Genomic DNA, 19,984 nt, shown 5'->3' with positions numbered 1-19,984 from the left:
CCGTCTTTGATGTGTGTGTTCTGCCACCACTTCGTGTGTAGATTTTTATTTATACATATTAAATACTAAAAATAATGAATAGATTGCCAATATTTGCTAAGTTGTTGTTGTTGTTGTTGTTGTGGTCTTCAGGCCTGAGACTGGTTTGATGTAGCTCTCCATGCTACTCTATCCTGTGCAAGCCTCTTCATCTCCCAGTACCAACTGCAGCCTACACCCTTCTGAATCTGCTTAGTGTATTCATCCCTTGGTCTCCCTCTACGATTTGTACCCTCCACACAGCCCTCCAGTACTAAATTGGTGATCCCTTGATGCCTCAGAATGTATCCTACCCACCAAACCCTTTTTCTAGTCAAGTTGTGCCACAGATCTCTGTTCCCCCAGTTCTATTCAGTACCTCCTCATTAGTTACATGATCTACCCATCTAATCTTCAGCATTCTTCTGTAGCACCACGTTTTGAAAGCTTCTATTCTCTTCCTGTCTAAACTATTTATCGTCCATGTTTCACTTCCATACACGGCTACACAAAATACAAATACTTTCAGAAACGACTTCCTGACACTTAAATCTATACTCGATGTTAACAAATTTCTCTTCTTCACAAACGCTTTCCTTGCCATTGCCAGTGTACATTTTATATCCTCTCTACTTCGAGCATCATCAGTTATTTTGCTCCCCAAGTAGCAAAACTCCTTTACTACTTTAAGTGTCTCATTTCCTAGTCTAATTCCCTCAGCATCACCCGACTTAATTCGACTACATTCCATTATCCTCTTTTTGCTTTTGTTGATGTTCATCTTATATCCTCCTTTCAAGACACTATCCATTCCGTTCAACTGCTCTTCCAAGTCCTTTGCTGTCTCTGACAGAATTATAATGTCGTTGGCAAACCTCAAAGTTTTTATTTCTTCTCCATGGATTTTAATACCTACTCCGAACTTTTCTTTCGTTTCCTTTACTGCTTGCTCAATATACAGATTGAATAGCATCGGGGAGAGGCTACAATCCTGTCTCACTCCCTTCCCAACCACTGCTTCGCTTTCATGTCCCTCGACTCTTATAACTGCCATCTGCTTTCTGTACAAATTGTAAATAGCATTTAGCTCCCTGTATTACCCCTGCCACCTTCAGAATTTGAAAGAGAGTATTCCAGTCAACATTGTCAAAAGCTTTCTCTAAGTCTACAAATGCTAGAAATGTAGGTTTGCCTTTCCTTAATCTTTCTTATAAGATAAGTTGTAGGCTCAGTATTGTCTCACGTGTTCCAACATTTCTACGGAATCCAAACTGATATTCCCCGAGGTCGGCTTCTACCAGTTTTTCCATTCGTCTGTAAAGAATTTGCGTTAGTATTTTGCAGCTGTGACATTAAACTGATAGTTCGGTAATTTTCACATCTGTCAAAACCTGCTTTCTTTGGGATTGGAATTATTATATTCTTCTTGAAGTCTGAGGGTATTTCGCCTGTCTCATACATCTTGCTCACCAGATGGTAGAGTTTTGTCAGGACTGGCTCTCTCAAGGCTGTCAGTAGTTCTAATGGAATGTTGTCTACTCCGGGGGCCTTGTTTTGACTTAGGTATTTCAGTGCTCTGTCAAACTCTTCACGCAGTATCATATCTCCCATTTCAACTTTATCTACCTCCTCTTCCATTTCCATAATATTGTCCTCAAGAACATCGCCCCTGTATAGACCCTCTATACTCCTTCCACCTTTCTGCTTTCCCTTCTTTGCTTAGAACTGGGTTTCCATCTGAGCTCTTGATATTCATACAAGTGGTTCTCTTTTCTCCAAAGGTCTCTTTAATTTTCCTGTAGGCAGTATCTATCTCACCCCTCATGAGATAAGCCTCTACATCCTTACATTTGTCCTCTAGTCATCCCTGCTTAGCCATTTTGCACCTCCTGTCGATCTTGTTTCTGAGACTTTTTATTCCTTTTTGCCTGCTTCACTTGCTGCATTTTTGTATTTTCTCCTTTCATCAATTAAATGCAGTATCTCTTCTGTTACCCAAGGATTTCTACTAGCCCTCGTCTTTTTACCTACTTGATCCTATGCTGCCTTCACTATTTCATTCTTCAAAGCTACCCATTCTTCTTCTACTGTATTTCTTTCCCCCATTCCTGTCAATTGTTCCCTTATGCACTCCCTGAAACTCTGTACAACCTGTGGTTCTTTCAGTTTATCCAGGTCCCATCTCCTATAATTCCCACCTTTTTGCAGTTTCTTCAGTTTTAATCTACAGTTCATAACCAATAGATTGTGGTCAGAGTCCACATCTGCCCCTGGAAATGTCTTACGATATAAAACCTGGTTCCTAAATCTCTGTCTTACCATTATATAATCTACCTGATACCTTCTAGTATCTCCAGGATTCTTCCATGTATATAATCTCCTTTTATGATTCTTGAACCAAGTGTTAGCTATGATTAAGTTATGCTCTGTGCAAAATTCTACCAGACGGCTTCCTCCTTCATTTCTCTCCCCCAATCCATATTCACCCACTATGTTTCCTTCTCTCCCTTTTCCTACTCTCGAATTCCAGTCACTCATGATTAGTAAATTTTCGTCTCCCTTCACTACCTGAATAATTTCTTTTATCTCATCATACATTTCATCAATTTCTTCATCATCTGCAGAGCTAGTTGGCATATAAACTTGTACTACTGTAGTAGGCATGGGCTTCGTGTCTATCTTGGCCACAATAATGTGAACACTATGCTGTTTGTAGTAGCTTACCCGCACTCCTATTTTTTTATTCATGATTAAACCTACTCCTGCATTACCCCTATTTGATTTTGTATTTATAACCCTGTATTCACCTGACCAAAAGTCTTGTTCCTCCTGCCACCGAATTCACTAATTCCCACTATATCTAACTTTAACCTATCCATTTCCCTTTTTAAATTTTCTAACCTACCTGCTCGATTAAGGGATATGACATTCCACGCTCCGATCCGTAGAACGCCAGTTTTCTTTCTCCTGATAACGACGTCCTCCTGAGTAGTCCCTGCCCGGAGATCAGAATGAGAGACTATTTTACCTCCAGAATATTTTACCCAAGAGGACGCCATCATCAATAAACCACACAGTAAAGCTGCATGCCCTCGGGAAAAATTTGCTACACATTCCTTTTAAACTGCACATCACAAATAGCTAAACATTTTATGATCCCTGGAAATCTACTGAGAATGGATACAACAGTAACCACTTTAAAGTTTTTATGAAGCTTATTTTATGATAAATTTCATTAAGGAATAGATATACTATGAAACAACAGTAAGTATACTCAATTCTTTAAACAGGTTTCTGCAAAATATTTTTGAATTCATCTCACAAATAATTCGTATTACATATTTTGGGACTCACAAACCTTTTATGAAACTTGAGGAGTTAAACCAAAATGGGCTGCCATGTGACATTTTGAACAGTTCTATTTAACTTTTGAGCTGCTTATGGCTACCAACATTTGTACTACTGCTACACATTTGTTCAAGCATTTAACCAGGTCTATGTTTACTTCCACAAATAAATTTACTATCTTGCTGCAACCCCAAGAATTTAACACAGTCAACATCTTACATACCACTCAATATATAGAAATTTTCTCCATCTACTACATCTCTTCCTAAAATGTATAACTGTGCAAACTCACACGATTTGATATGTCAATGTTGAGGCCACTCTGCTCAGTGCTATCAGTAAGACAGCTAAGGGAACGCCAGACTTCTGTCTGCGAACTTAGGTCTACACTGTGCACTAGCATGCTGTCCTGGCTAGTCACTCGTTCATCATTTATACTGCTTCTGAAAGAAAAAAAAAGTTACACGAGAAAAACCTTCATATACACAGCAGCTGAAAGGAAATTGAGACACAAATGGATAAAAGACAAGTACCAATTAAGACCAGAAAGATAACATGAGGGAAATATCTGTTACAGACCCAGTTAACATATCCAACATTTTGTAATGTAAGTGTTGGCAGGAAGCTCGAGATACCTCTGTAAGTGAAAAAAAGGTTTTGTGAAAATAAAAAAATAAAAATAAAAAACAGAATATTGTGAACTGTGAATTCTTACTGATAATTTAATAGTGGGCATGAAGATTCAAAATTCTGGATAAACCTTATCATGAGTTGATGTATCAGACTTATGTTCTCACAGATCACTCTTCACTTCATTACATCTATTCTGCCATCAATAGGGATGGAGTATGAGGTACTGGTCACATGCATATACCTGGGTTAACAGTAAGACTGGTAATATGGCAAATAGAAATTGGGATGAGTCAGCCAAATAAATATTTTAAGAAGGGAACAGGAAAGGGAGAACTGTTTTATGATGTGAAATTGTTAAGGCTTTCGTGGCCACTTGTTGACAAACTGCCTGTTGGCTTCTGTCTCGGGTTCTTCGGCCGACGTTCATCTAATGATTTTTCTGACGTTTCGCCAGCACGAGTGGCTGGCATTGTCAAAGCTACACCCTCCATTGCTGGTGGTGAACTGGAGCTGAGCTCATGGCCGTAGACTATATGTACCTGGCGCGCCAACGTTACGAGAGCAGGACGAGTATGTGAGCCGCAACACCTCAAACGAGAAATGCAACACCTGGAAACTGTTCTGAGGAGCAATGGGTACTCCACAAATTATATTAGAAGTGTAACAGAGCCAAACACTCAGCGAAGTAAGGAACCAGAAAAAGAAATTTCGGGTACGGCCATTCTGCCATACATTCCCAGAGTGACGGACAGAATCGGCTGTATATTGCGCAAACATGGCGTAAAGACGATTTTCAAACTGACACGGAAGATCAAAGAGTGTCTTAGATTGGCAAAGGAGAAAAGAGACCCACTTGCAATGTCGGGAATATACCGTATACCATGCACATGCGGAAAAGTTTATGTCGGAATGACTGGACGATCAATTAACGCCAGTATCAAAGAGCATAAGCGACATTGCAGGTTGGGGCAAGTGGAGAAATTGGCCGTGGCAGAGCACACACTGAAAGCCAATAAGCAGTTTATTTATGATGTGCTTTGGGAATGGAGGGGATTTATTTTGCCCTCATTCAGGATGTTAACTAATGTAGTCACTATGTTGCAACTCTAATTTGTAGAGTCATCTCGAGGGTGTTGTTCTATAAACATTGTGAGTAGCAACATTAGCCATTTGACATCTACTGTTAGATAAGTCCTCCTCTAGACTTTTTCACGCATCAGGATCTTCAGTGACACACATCCAGATTGCTCCTGCATGGTTTCTAAAGGCACCTACCTAGCTTAGTTGCTTAAGACAGTTTCAGAGAAAGTATTGAGAACTTCTTAGTAAGACTGTCTGACAACACCACCTGTAGTGTATTCATGGACATCCCAATCTATAATCGGCACGTTATATTTGTCTCCAACTAATACTATATTATCAAGGTTCTTCTGTGCTACTGAGCAAAAAGTTTCTTTGAATGATCCTACGACTGTTACATCAAAACTTGGTGTATGGTAAACAACTTTGTTGTGAATGCTTTAGCAATTTAATGTTAAAATCCTGAAACGGGAAGTGTCTTTACCACACACATTATCAAATTTCATTCTCTGCATATTGACTAGCAAGCTTTCATAAGAGAATCTCAAACTATTGCTTAGCCTAAAAAATCACAATCACCCATGTGTACTCCTCTTGTAGTCTGCTACCCGAGTAACTGTTTCCTCTGTGTAATACACTCCTCATCTATCAACGGAAATCCTGTAATTCTCCACCCTATAATGAAGATGTATAAATCTGCAGCTAATAGCATCACAGGACTGATGGAGCCTCTGGTTGGGATACCCACTCAGCTCCAAATCAATGGACCCTCCCAATGACTCTGGGTAAAATACTGTGAACTGTAAGTTCTGCTTGCAACATGCAAGCAATGTGTTACCAATTTCACAAGCCACCTGGTGGAACTATAGATGGAGTCAGAACCCAAGTGACAGAGTCATTAGAGCCAACATAAGCCCAATTTGAAGATGACTGTACTCTTCATTCCAAAAAGGCACAGATAGGACCTCTTCCACAATTTGGATGAGGTGTCCTGGCACACAAACTGAGTGCATATAGGATTTCTTTCAGTGCTGGACATTTCCCTAAGGGGCTCCATTATGTGCCTAACTATGGAGTACCCAATAACAAACAAATCCCTCCCCCTGTGTGCCTCCCAAACCTTGATGAAAGAGCAGCCAATTGTCCACTGACAGGACAAATGGGCGAGGCCATGCACATTCAACCTCAGCTTGAGTTTCGCAAACAGATTAGAACCTGGAATTCACTCTGATGTGGACATGGCCTCCCTACATTGGGTGGAAAGGAAAATACCTTATCAGCAGAGCCCATAAGTGAGACACTTGAGGTGTCACATGTCATGTACCAATTTCTCTGACACTGCTGCACTCCAAGGCAGCAGCCTACAGACAGCTGCAATGTCAAACACCATGTCCTGCTATGTCTACATCTATATCTACATCTACATAACTACTCTGCAAATCACACTTAACTGCCTGGCAGTGTGTTCCTCAAGCCACCTTTAATAATATTCTCTGTTATTGCACACTTGAACAGCATACAAAACTAATGAATACCTGTGTATTTTTGTGCAAGCTCTGATTTCCCTTATTTTATTATGAAGAGCATTTCTCCCTATCTAGGTTGGTGGCAACAAAATATTTTCGCATTCAGAGGAGAAAGCTGGTGTTTGAAATTTTGTGAGGAGATTCTGCCACAACAAGAAACACTTTTGTGTTATGGTTGTCCAACCTAAATCCTGTATCATGCTCGTGATATGCTCTTCCCTATTTCTCAATAATACTCTGAACTTTCTCACTATACTCCATTAATTTTATCTGTTAAGGCATGCAGCAGTACTCAAAAAGAGGATGGCCAGGTGTAGTGTAGGCAATCTCTTAAGTAGATCTGTTGAATCTTCTAAGTGTTCTGCCAATAAGACACATTATCTAGTTCGCCTTCCCCACAACATTTTCTGTGTGTTCTTTGCAATTGAAATTGCTTGTAATTGTATTTCCTAGGTATTTAGTTGAATTTACGGTCTTTAGATTTGTCTGATTTATTGTGTTATTGAAGTTAAACAGATTCCTCTTACACTCATGTGGATTACTTCACACTTTTCATTACTTGTGGTCAGTTGCCAATTTTCACATAATACAGATATCTTATCTAAATCGTATTGCAATTGGTTTTGATTTTCCGATCATTTTTCTAGACAATAAATAACAGCATCATCTGTAAACGTCCTAAGATGGCTGCTCAGATTGTCTCCTAAATCATTTATATAGATAAGGAACAACTGAGGGCTTGTAACACTACCTTGGGGAAAACCAGAAATGACTTACGTTTTATTAGATGACTTTCCATCAGCTAATATGAACTGTGACCTCTCCGACAGGAAATCTGTCATGTAACTGAGACGATATTCCATAAGCACGCATTGTGACTAAAACCCACTTGTGAGGCACAGTGTCAAAAGGTCGGAAATCTAGAAATACAGAATAAATTTGAAATCCTTTATCGACAGCTCTCAACACTACACGTGAGTAAAGAGTTAGTTGTGTTTCACAAGAATGATGTTTTCTAAATCTGCATTGCCTATATGACAATAAACATGATTTGCAAATTGTTGTCAGCTCCTACTGCATCCACCAGCAGCAAACACACTCCCTACCCATCCAAATATTAAAATCTGAAAGAAAATAAAAACGAGCCCCTGTTGTTTTTAGACATGAATTTGTACTATGAAACTTCTTAAGAATACAAATGCAAGCTACTATAAAACAGTGAGCCTGTTGCTGGCACTACTTCACTGGATACTGGTGGACAAGAAAATTCAAGTAAGGGTGGTTATGTTACTATTTTCAAAACTGTGTGAATGTATTATTGCAGGTGGCACTAAGCTACAATACAAAACCTTCAAGCTACAAAGAGGAAAATAAATAAAAACAAGCTCTGTCACCTTCAGACATGTTAGCATTAACAAACTTTTTAGGATCACAAATAGAAGCTACTTGAAAACAATGAGCCTGTCACTGACACTACTTCATTGTCCACTGGCAGAAAAGGAAAGCTTCACTCTGATGCAGTTAAGGGCTCTCCTCATGTCACCTTTTGTAGTAAATATTCCACCAGAAAAAGAGAGATTTTCTTTCGCCTACATACTGAGGAAAACTTAAACCTTGAGGTACATGTGTAGCTTTCAAACAACTCATTTCATTGACACACCACTTCATGTAGTAACTATTTTTTGGTTAATAAACATCAGTTCCATAGCTATTAGTTTCAGTAGTAGATTGGTTCATCTGTGGATAACTTTTACAAAGATATTGGACATTTCGTGACATTATAATTTAAGAAAAAAATAATTAAGGTATACAGGCATTCACGTACTTACAAGTCTAATTTGACAAGGATTGGACAGTAAGCAGTGGCCTTATAGTAAAATCCTTCCCAGCGATTACCTGAAGTAATCTTGGAAAACCATATAAAACCTAAATTAGTAATGCTGTGTTGAGATTAAAGCCTCCATCAGAGATTCCATCCTTCTGAATGCAAGGGCAAGTCTGTTAAAAACAATGCAACTTCATTTAATTTATACTGCAATATTCTTGAATAGCTTATTCCTCAATATAAGTAATTTGTGACATTATTTTATGATCTCATGGAAGCTGTAACTGTCTATTGATCTGGCTCACCACAAGTGAGTCATGTTGCAGCATGAAGTCTTTTGTCATTTACACAACAATATTCAATTCACAACAGATTGAAAAGCAATTTTTAAAAGAAAACTGGAGAAGTTTCTTCTTAACAGTTCCCTCTGCTTCAAGACCTATGTTTTAAACTCTCACAGTGCATCACTACACACAATTCTGCCATAAGAACCAAAATGTTCATTATTGTTGTGGTTTTCAAGGATCCTGAATCACTGTATTGAAAAGATCAATGGATGAATTTCTTTAATAAATGACATTCAGTCATTATCATATTTTGTTTATTTATCTACTTCATCTATTTATTAAATAATCAGTCTCTTCAAATAGTTCCATGTTGTCAATTTCTTCCTCTCTTGTGCAAGTTTTTCATGTAGGGACAAGTAATACAACCAGTACTGCTCAATAATCTGTTTCACAAAATCTAACCAGTGTCTGTGTTTATGACTTTTCCCTTCTAATGTTCCATCTAGTGGAAGATTAACGATACTTGGACGTTTTACCTATGTCCTTTTCCATGTACTCATACTTGTTTGTTCAGATGGCTCTGAGCACTATGGGACTTAACTGTTGTGGTCATCAGTCCCCTAGAACTTAGAACTAAGGACATCACACACATCCATGCCCGAGGCAGGATTCGAACCTGCGACCGCAGCGGTTACGCGGTTCCAGACTGTAGCGCCTAGAACCGCACGGCCACTCCAGCCACCGTTTGTTCAGATATTGTCTCTGGTAGTAGTTCATTCTGAAATCTCTAAAAGGCACATGAAAAATATATGATTGCAGCTTTTGCAAAGCTGGTGCATCCTACACTCCCAGGATGGATGTGACTAACAAACTAATTTTTTCTTGGGACAGTCTAAGTGAATAATATGATACATTACATAGTGTTAATTCTTAATATGACTCCTTCACAGGAAAAATGTTTAAGCTTCAAAAAACAGTTACTCACCGTTTAAGTGCTTCAGGCTGAGGAATAGAAGATTCATCACACATATCATGTGTTTCATCCTCAAATTTAACTTGCGAGAAATCCAAATTGATCGCACTAGGAGCAGAGAAGCTAAGCGCCTTAGAATTCCCCACAGCACTGCTGCAAGAATATATGTATCTTAATTTAAAATGCAATATTTACTGCCATTAACTGTTGTTATCAGAGAAAAAGAGAGTAGTTAACAGTTCAATGTATCAGACAAATGAAATGGGACAAAGTAAGATTAATATTACCGACAAGAAGACATAGAAACACAAACAGTCAACATTATCTTGTAACAGTTGAACTGAATAGACAAAATATATAATCATAATGCAGAGATGAAGTTTTATATTGATATACTGAATAGTACTCTAGTCTATACAATGCAGTAACATTAATGTTTCAGTAAACGAAAGCAAATTGGGTGAGCAAGGGAGATCTGCACAAGATATAAGTAAGTAGCAAAATATAATATTAGTCCCCTTTCTGATATGGAATGTTTCTTAAATCATTTTGACTTTGGATACGCAATTTCCTAAGCTGGCTTAAAGGTTCTACACAGGACACCTGAAGTACAGAAGTGGACCTTGAAGGATATCAGGGTAATCTAAGCATCAATTCCACTTTCTGTTCCCTGCATTACTGAGGTTATTGCAAATGATATATTTTCAAAATTAAAGTATCTGTTTTCTGAGTGTTGGCAAGACATCTGGAACTACACACACAACCCTACCTCAATTCTGTAGAATATATTCTGCTCACAGAAAGACTGAAGAATTACAGTTAAGCACAAAAAGCATACTGTATACAATGTGTATGTCTACAATACAATTTATAAATGTTTTGCACTAACTGGAAAATAACAATATTTTCATAACACAAAGTATTCAATAGATGTAATGTTGTTTGGAGTAGATAACTGTGTCATAAGAGTGCATCATAAATGAACAGTGTCTTGTTTGAGTAATGGCACTAGTTAGTGATCAACAGAAAGGCTCAGAGTGCAGTGTAGCCACAGCGTACAGTACAGTGCTGTTAGCAAAACAGTTACTTACAATATCTGCTACAAAAATGTCGTTTACAGTTGTAAAGGATGAAAAACTAATGGAAACCAATGTCCAAGTTTATTATTAAGAAATTTAATGATTTATTTTTCAGACATGTAGTAATGTCTGTCAAAAATGTGTGGCTAGACTGGAGCAAATAAGTGAAGATGATGTCATTGCAAATGAGTTTCAACCTGGAAAATCACAAATTCCTCAGAGTTTTTCAGTCAGCATTTTCAGCATCCCCCATCTATTAACATTGACACACATTTATCACCACCAAAACGTGAATTTTACTGACAGTCATGTAACTGAACCTAACTGATTTTTCAGTGTCTGGCAGGGTGCCAAATTTCAGTTCACTGTCAATGGTTTCCATTTTTCCACAACAAAACAATTGCGAAATACGGCACTGTAGTATATAAAGTGTTTTAATTTTCTACCTTAGTGTTACGGCTAATTTTAGTGTTACGGCTAATTTTTGTTCAGTATTGTTGGGACAAATATCTATTTCACGCACCCTTCCTGAGATGATATTTGACCAGATCTGGAACACACTTAAACTGGTCAATATTTCACTTGAAGAACTGACTGAAAATTTTGTCATAATTTAATAAATGATGACTGATAAGTATCATAAAGTACCTTCAGTCAAGCATTGGCTTAAAGATGGGATGTCTTGCAGCTTTTCCGCCATGTAACTGCTGGAGTAGGATGTTTTCTTTTTTATCACTTTTTTCTAATAGCAAGAACAACGATTACCTGAGATCACTCAGTTCGAGAAATGTACATTAACTTCCATGAACTGCTGATGGCTGAAGAAACGAAGAACAATTCTAGCTGCTGGCTACCTGTATGTGGTGCAACCATGCAGACAACTCGGTGCCAGCGCCCTCAAATGAAACACAACTTCTATTTCCCTCATAATTTTTGTGAGATATGGCTTTTGTAACAGCTTTAATAAAAATTTTGATATGTTAGCCGCATTTAGTATGCAGCAATGTATCTCATAATGTGAACCAAATTTAAAGAAGTTGGCAATAACAAACCCTTAACATTTTATGTGCTAGGTTACTAAATACCCAAGTGTCACAATAATTGTAGCCAGTATTGAAAAAAATAGCCACCATCATCAGGCTATGATGTGAAACTAGGAGATACAAAAAAAGCAACTTTCTGTACCAATCAGTTTTCTCAAAATCAAACTAGAAGTATTATATAGTGAATAAAATTTTTCACAAAGAAAGGAGAACGTCTACCAGAAAACTTACTCCGGAAGTTGATGCAGTTTTGCTTTATTAACAAAAAGTACTTTTTACAGCAAGAAAACTGGGAAACACATTTTCATCACACACTGCCATTAGGCACAGGCCACAGCCACTTCATGTGAACCGCTCGTTAATGCACCTGCTATGAACGTCAGTCACAGTGCGATGGCTGCAACCTCCAGGCACGTCACATCTTTAATTCATAGGTTTCAAACTTTCTACTACGAGCTCTTTAATACATATGTCAATTGCCATAACTAAATGGGAAATATTACTTCTCTGAAATGAACCATGTTCTCTTTCAACAAACAGAGTATTCACCATCGAAATTGTCCGATTTCCTTCTCCTTTTGTGTAACAGTGTCTCAAATAAATACCTTTAATAAATGTTTCATTTTCACTGATGTAGCACTTATTTTTTAAGATAATGGCAGATGAAGCACCAAATAAATTCTGCTCTATTTTGATAGTCTTCTGTCAACTTTTTGTTACACCTTTTTCTGTTTTGTCAGTCTTCAGATAATTTTTCAATATTCATTTGTCTTACAATTTCATGGCCCTTTAGAGAAATACCAGGAAACCCTGATTCTTTAAAGACTCAAAACTCTGATGAATAAAACAGCTTCAAATTTCTGATCACTTTTGAAATGAGTTAATGTCTTAAATGAAATTATCATATAGCATTATTGGCTGGGAGATCCTGTCTGGTGGTGTTCGTACATCTAGTGCAAGTCTTTTTACTAGTATAGTCTTGGTAATTTCTACTCCATTATATGCAAAAATGTAGTTTCTCATGCATATCAATATTTATTGTGTCTTATCTCATGAGTTGTGTGTTATTCATTGACATAATTTTGCAAGTACATTCAGTGGTGTATATGGATACTGTCTGCAAATTAAAACATCGTGCTTGATGTGGCAGTTGTACTGCATGAATTGTAGAAATACAGTAAGCAATAAAGTATTTTCCTTTCATTTGTTATCCTCTGGTGTGTGTGAACGAAGGGAGGTTCAAACAGAAAATTTTTTGTAATGATTTGAAATTATATATTATGTGTAAAGCTTGTTGTAAGTCACTAAGTGCTCTCATTCTCAAATAGTGATGGATGTAGAGAAAAAGTTTTTAATGGCTTGAAATTATGTGTAAAGTTTGCTGGAAGTCACACAGTGCTCTCATTTTCAAATACTGGATGAATATAGTCTAAGCAATTTGCATACCTTAAGTTGCACTGTCTGAGACATATGCACAGTTTCTAACATTAATACTTGACTTATTGTGTTAAACGTTTAATGAGCACACTACGACAAATCAATAATTACGTGAAATATCGCAAATCAAATTTTTGCTGTCTCTGGAAGCTGTTAGATAGGCAACCTGAAAGGGGGATTTTTTTGGATTAGCCAGAATTATGGTGACAAGTTTCTAGAATGAAGTATACCAAGCCGATAAGTAGGTTCACCATGGTAAGAAATGGGAACAAGTGTGGGACAATGGCTCACTCTCACTCCCTGCCCCTGTTGTGCATTGTTGACACCTTCGTAGTGTCTGAAGTCGGTGCACTGCCAGTTGGCCCGCAAAGCGCTTTGTTAATGAATGGTGATGAGCCTTTTAGTGTGAGTATGGGTTGGATGGACAGATTCAAAAAACATCATGGAATCTGTCAGCTAACAATTACTGGAGAGAAGCTTTCTTCTGATTGTGATGCAGCGAAGGAATACTTGGGTGAGTTCGAAAAAATGATAAGAGACGGAAAGTATTCTCCCCAACAAATTAATAACGCTGATGAGACTGGCCTTAATTTTAGGGCATTGCCAATAAAAAGCCTGGCATCAAAAGCAGAAGACCATGCTCCTGGTTTTAAAATGAGCAAAGATCGTGTGACTTCATTAGCATGCACCAATGCTGCTGGTAATCACAAGCTGCCTTTAATGCTGATCGGTGAATCTGCTAGGCCCAGAGCTTTTAAAAACTGTAACATGACAGCCAGTTTGTTCCCTCTGTTTGACTGTTTTCTAAGGAAAATCATTTGTCTCCCCATGTAATCTTTCTGATTGATAACGCGCCATCTCACCCCAGCACTGAGTAATTATGGATGGAGAAATTGTGGTGAAGTTTATGCCGCCAAATGTTACACCACTTCTGCAGTTGATGGGCCAGGGTGTACTGCAAACATCAAAACTGATTTACAGAAAACAATTTTTAAGAATGCTGATCCAAGATGATAGCATTCCTTTAGTGGACAAAATAAAAAAGACCAATGTGAAGGATGTTGTTTATTGGGCCGCTGAGGCATAGCAGCATACTTCAGAAAATACTCTGAGAAAATTGTGGAGACAACTGTGGACATCTCTTGAATTTCAGGACCACCTAGTTGAAAATGAAGAGTAAAATCTACTGCAAATGACACAGACAATCCCTGGATGTTAAGGAGACGTAGATGAGTGGATGGCAGCGGATGGGGCATGTGTGGAGAACCTTATGACGCTGATTTAGTTGCTGCTGTGACTCAAGACCATGAAGAAGTGGACTGCTGCGATGGAAGTGACAATGAGCCTGACGGCGACAAAGGAGAGCTGGTGCCACACAGTGATGCAGCAGAAGCCTTTGACCTCGCGCTACGTTATTTGGAGCAACAGCCCCCTGCCACACCTGCTGATTTGATGTTTACAAGATGATGATGCAACTATGCGTCACATAACAGACTGTCTTCTTTACACCGAAAAACAATGACTGAGTTTTTGTCATCTAAAAAGTAGGGATAAAATGTCCGTTGTATTTTAGTAAGTTTTACAGCTTTTCTTTCATTGTTTGTTTAAACCTAATGTTTTCTTGTCAATTTTTCTAATACATGTTTACTGTACTGTGTAAATTAAAATAGTGTGTATGTACAGAAGATTACCATACAGTTGTCCATACTTAGACTAACATTTTTCATGTTCGTATTAACCGAACGTTCAGATTACCATGGTTCGGTTTAGTGGGACTCTGTTGTATAAGGAAGGCATGGCTCACACAAAGTTCATGAACCTACACTGAAAATCAATCTGGCCACACTTTTCTGAGCTAAGAACATTCTTAGTGTGTGCACAGAGTTGCTCCAAAATACAGGGTGTATGTAAAGTCCGGGAACACTTTCAATTATTTATTGCACAAGAACTAAACATTGTACATATGTCATACATATTTCATTTTGAAGATAAACTCCAAAAGTTTTTTTTTTACAAACATTCAATATTTGAACCATGAGTGACCCGGCAGGTGTCAATACGGTAATCGAATTCTTGCCATACCCGTCCCAGCATGCCATCATCGACTGTGGCTGTCACTTCCCATATTCTCTCCCTGAGCTCTGCTACATCACGTGGTAGAGGTGGTACATACACCAGATCTTTAATGTGTCCCCACAGAAAAAAAGTCACACGGAGTGAGATCTGGTGATCAGGGAGGCCATTTTATGAAACAGCTGTCCCTTTCTATAGCACGGTCGATCCATCGATGCAGCAGCTCTGTGTTCAGGTACCCACGAACTTCACGATGAAAATGGGGTGGAGCCCCATCCTGCTGAAAGATGAACGCAGAGTGCGATTGCATTTGAGGCATCAGCCATTGCTGCAACATTTTCGAGTAGAAATACCCAGTGATAGTGCTCTCGGTGAAGAACAATGGCTCATTCACGCTCCACTTTCACTTCACTCACACTGGGATGTCCGCTTCTCTTTGCCGGGCACAAGTAACCTGTCATAACAAATTTGTTGTGTCCATGGTAAAGGACCTTTCTTGATGGTGGCTTCTTACCGCACTCAGTTCCAAACATCTGTTGAACAGCTGTAGCACACTTGTTTTTGTTGAACTCCAACACACAGAAAGCTCACTCCGCACCAGAACTCACCATGTTTGCGACCAGCACTGACTATCAGCAAATTACCAAACTATGCTGCGGTATCATACATATGATGTAAAACAAAACGAAAGTAAGCAAAGCAAGTAAAGCCTTCATGTTGCTTGTCAGAGATGGTAGAGGTCATTCTTACAGTAAAGAAAGCAGCATTTAGTTTCTACACAAGGTCTTGAACATGGTACTTCCAAGAAAGCCTTCCACCTACTCTCTGTCCTATAATTTAAAATGGTTCATTTCACTGACTGTTTGACCACTTTTGGACAAAAAAATTTCACTTTTACAAGAGTTCTATATCAAAATTGTATGAAGTGCATTTTATTACAGTGAAGCGTTAATACGTTCTCTGAAAGTCATGTACCTGCGTTTCTTACTACCTTATTAGCTACATTCCACATCTTTCACAATGGTAGTTGCATCATCAGTAAAGCGAACATTTTTTGTGTTAACTATCACATTTGATGGCAGAACATTGCTATGTATGGAGAGAATCAATGAGCCCAGACCATGTGGCATCCCAACCTCCTGAAGAGTGACACGACTTCTTCATGAAATGATAGTCCCACTTATAGGCTTTCATGACAATGAAAGATGTTTGCAATGTTTAGCTATAAATAAGTATTGGGATGTCTAACTGTGGGATAGCATTATGATACAGGCATATGGGAGAACATCTTGAACCCATCACATCTACAAGGCAGGATGGCAAGTGAGTGTCTCCACCAGCTGTGTGGGGCTGCTTGATGCTTGGCATTACGGTTTGAAGAGTTTAGAAGACAATGCTAAAAAGCAAAAAGGTCATGGCTACAATGGATGCCGTGACAAATGACTGTCCAAATGGTTTATGTAGAGAATACTTCTTGTCTTGATAAAAAAAAAAAAAAAAGTCAAATTGTGTTATACAACAGACTGTAAATTGGCGATATTTTGTAAGAGAAGGTTTAAAGTTCAGTTGTTCACGTCCTCAAGTAACATGGAAGAAAATTAACATTCTCTTTCAGCACCCATCCATGCTCAAGGAGACTGTTGCAACACAGTTAAGTGGAACCTCAGCGAACATTAAGAATGGCAACCAGGAGAAAATTTAATAAATACATCTACTGACATCTAACACAGAAGGGTTACAGATCACACATAGGAAGTGTAACATTGATGTCACACTGATAACCATCTATGTTGCATTGCACCCCACTTAAATTATGTGACTCCAGTCACATTCAACTTAAAACCTCTTTCCTGTTTGTTGACACTGGAGGACAACCTCCTTTCCCTACTTTCCAGATGGGAAGTGAATCACTGTCGAGCTTTTCCTCTAATCCCATAATGTTTCGGTTCATGCAGAATTATTGCATGGTCCACACAATTAAATGCTTTTGTTCAAACAACAAAAATGTTCATTTTTCACTGTCCTCAACTTACTGTTTAGCCCTAATAGAGTCTCACACGGAGAATACTGCTTTCCTGAAACCAAACAGTAAGCCTGACAGTAAAACATGTCTGCTGAAGTATGCTACCACTCTTCTATACATCTCTCTCTCAAAAACATTTGAAAATCTCGGTAACAAAGAAACCGGTCAGTAATTGTCCACTATCTCTCTCTCTCTCTCTCTCTTCCACCCCATCCCTTTTTCATCAAAATATAAGAAATATTAGAGATGAATATAGCGAACTACTTATAGACGTTGACTCTGAAGTTACTGGTATATCAGAGCACTACTTGAACACTGAGCCGCACCTGAAATTTGAGACTCGAAATTCAAGGGGAGAGAAAAGTTTTAGGCCGCACCTCCAAATCGAAACAAAGTTGGTCCATTGTAACATGAGACACAATTTAGGTCGAATGAATGACGATACAGCTACAGTAATTTGGTTCGAGTCGTAAGCTTAGCAGTTAAGCTTTACCAGGTAGCCATTGCTATGCGTCAGGTGCTCCGTCCGTATTTATAAGGGTACCCTTCCTTTTTCACGTGCTTCATCTGGTTTGAATTGATTGCTTATTTTTCTTTGATCTGATAAGTGCCGTTCTCTTCGTTATAGGTGTTTACGTCACTCTAAGCTGAAAATGCATTATTTTACTGTGTCATGCATTGTTTGTCGAATTCTGATAATGAGTGTTTATGACCTGCCGCCGCTCGCAGCATGGCTTGCTTTTGTGCGCGCTAATGCCGCTTTTTTTTTTTTTTAAAGGAATCGGCTCATCAGCGAAACAAGGCAAAAGACTGCATTTTGTTTTCTTTGCTGCTTTCTTTGATAATGATCAGCAAGAACCAAATAATAGACTGCATATGATAGAAGATGTTCTGAACGAGAGTTTAGCGAAAATTTTTCTCCGTTTGAAAATCTTTGCAGCCGCCTCTTTCGTACATTACATTCTGCACAGAAATTAGAGTCGTCTTAGATTTAAAAATCTAGTCAATTGCCGTGCTTCATTTCTGACTGTATCACTATTAGGTATAAGAATAATATGAATATAAACATGACATGATATGTATATTCTTCCACGTTTGCTGTTGTCTCACTATAGTTTCGTAGTTTATTAGGCAGACAGGATTTAAATGAGATAGCAGCAAACACGAAAGAATACATGGCAAAATGTTTATATTCGTATTATTCTTATGGTGAAGAGAATACTGCATGTGATTCACAATTCATAAAAGTTCCTATTTGCAACCATCTCTTTTCACATGTAGGAAAAAAATTCAGAACGTAGAGTTGGCCATATTGACAAACATCCCAAACAGTCTTGCCAATCGGATTTTCATAGTACATTGAAATGCTGCCACATTTGAGGATGAAGAATACGGCATTTGTATTTACTTCGTTGGATAATGTATGAAAATGCAAGGGTCGAAACTCAGGGCGGAGAAAAAAGCTCGTCTTCCACCTTTTTTTAAATTTATTTACTGACGCAGAGGTTTTGGCTCTAGTATTTATCTTTCTGCCTGCAAAGCATGCCTGTGTAGCGCTACATATATTTGACGGCAGAAGTTAGTTGTGGCGGTACCTACCAACATTTTTCAGAACTTCCGCTTACTTTGCACTCGATTCTAAGCCGCAGGCGGTTTTTTGGATTACAAAAACCGGAAAAAAACTGCGGCTTAGATTCGAGTAGATACGGTATGTAAAGTGAAGGTGGAGGGGGAGAGAAAGGAAAGGAAACAGAAGCGAAGGGAAGGAACTATTGATGTGAGCCGCCTCACGACTTTAGGTGGAACCAGTGGCAACAAGTGAAAATGTGTGCTGGACCGAGATTCACACCCATTATCTCCTGCTTACTAGGCAGCTGCATTAACTACTGCACCACCCAGACACAGTGTTCATCAAAATTGCACAGACTACCTTGGCACACCTCCCGATCAACCCACATTCCCAACTAGTGCCACTTATCTGCAACCCGTCCATGTCTCCATGCCCACTACTTTGAGATTCTTGCACGAGTTCGAACGTAATTGTGCATCTGCAGTGAAGGTGGTGGATTCATTGCCCATCGAGGCAAATCAATAATATGAATGAGTGATGTCTGTTCTTTCAGATGCACAATTACATTAGAGATACTGCAGAAATCTGAAAGTAGCAAGCATGGAGGACATGGAAGGGAACTGAGGATAAGTGGCACTAGGTGGGAATGTGGATCAGCCAGGAAGCGTGCCCAGATAGTCCACAAAATTGCGATGAACACTGTGTCCAGGTGCTGCAGTGGTTAATGCAACTGCCTAGTAAACCGGAGATCCCAGTTTCAAATCCAGTCTGGCCCACATTTTCACTGGTTGCTGCTGATTCTGCGTAAAGTACTGATACAGCTGATATAAATCGTTCCTTTCCTTCCCTTTCCTTTCTCCCCCTCCACCTTCAATTTACAATTAAATTATTTTCTACTTAATTAACAAAACAGTTGGTATATTTTTGTATTCCATATGTTAGTAAATTAGCAAGATACAGGAAATATAACAAAATACATGTAGAAACAGCAGAATCACACTGATTTAATGACATATGTTACAACGTATTAATAAAAATTACTTTAAAATGTGTGTATATTTAAAGCTTT

The 19,984-nt window shown here is 38.6% G+C and overlaps 1 protein-coding gene across 17 annotated transcripts in view; it reads right to left on the bottom strand.

Moving 5' to 3' along the window:
- Positions 1 to 19,984, bottom strand: part of LOC126236282 (transmembrane protein 94) — a 538,855-nt gene that overhangs the window by 147,573 nt on the left and 371,298 nt on the right. For 15 of the 17 annotated variants that reach the window (XM_049945449.1, XM_049945454.1, XM_049945456.1 and 12 more), the window contains 2 exons: positions 9,703 to 9,843; positions 3,659 to 3,809 (listed from right to left, as the gene is read on the bottom strand). In XM_049945449.1, the coding sequence (XP_049801406.1) occupies positions 3,659 to 3,809; positions 9,703 to 9,843 (292 nt within the window). The remainder of the gene's footprint in view (positions 1 to 3,658; positions 3,810 to 9,702; positions 9,844 to 19,984) is intronic. The other 2 variants (XM_049945452.1, XM_049945451.1) reach the window with 2 other exon arrangements.

The sequence above is a fragment of the Schistocerca nitens genome, chromosome 2 (genome assembly GCF_023898315.1).
Source record: "Schistocerca nitens isolate TAMUIC-IGC-003100 chromosome 2, iqSchNite1.1, whole genome shotgun sequence".
Taxonomy (NCBI): domain Eukaryota; kingdom Metazoa; phylum Arthropoda; class Insecta; order Orthoptera; family Acrididae; genus Schistocerca; species Schistocerca nitens.
The sequence above is the reverse complement of the archived record's forward strand: the minus strand, read 5'-3'. Positions and strand labels throughout refer to the sequence as shown.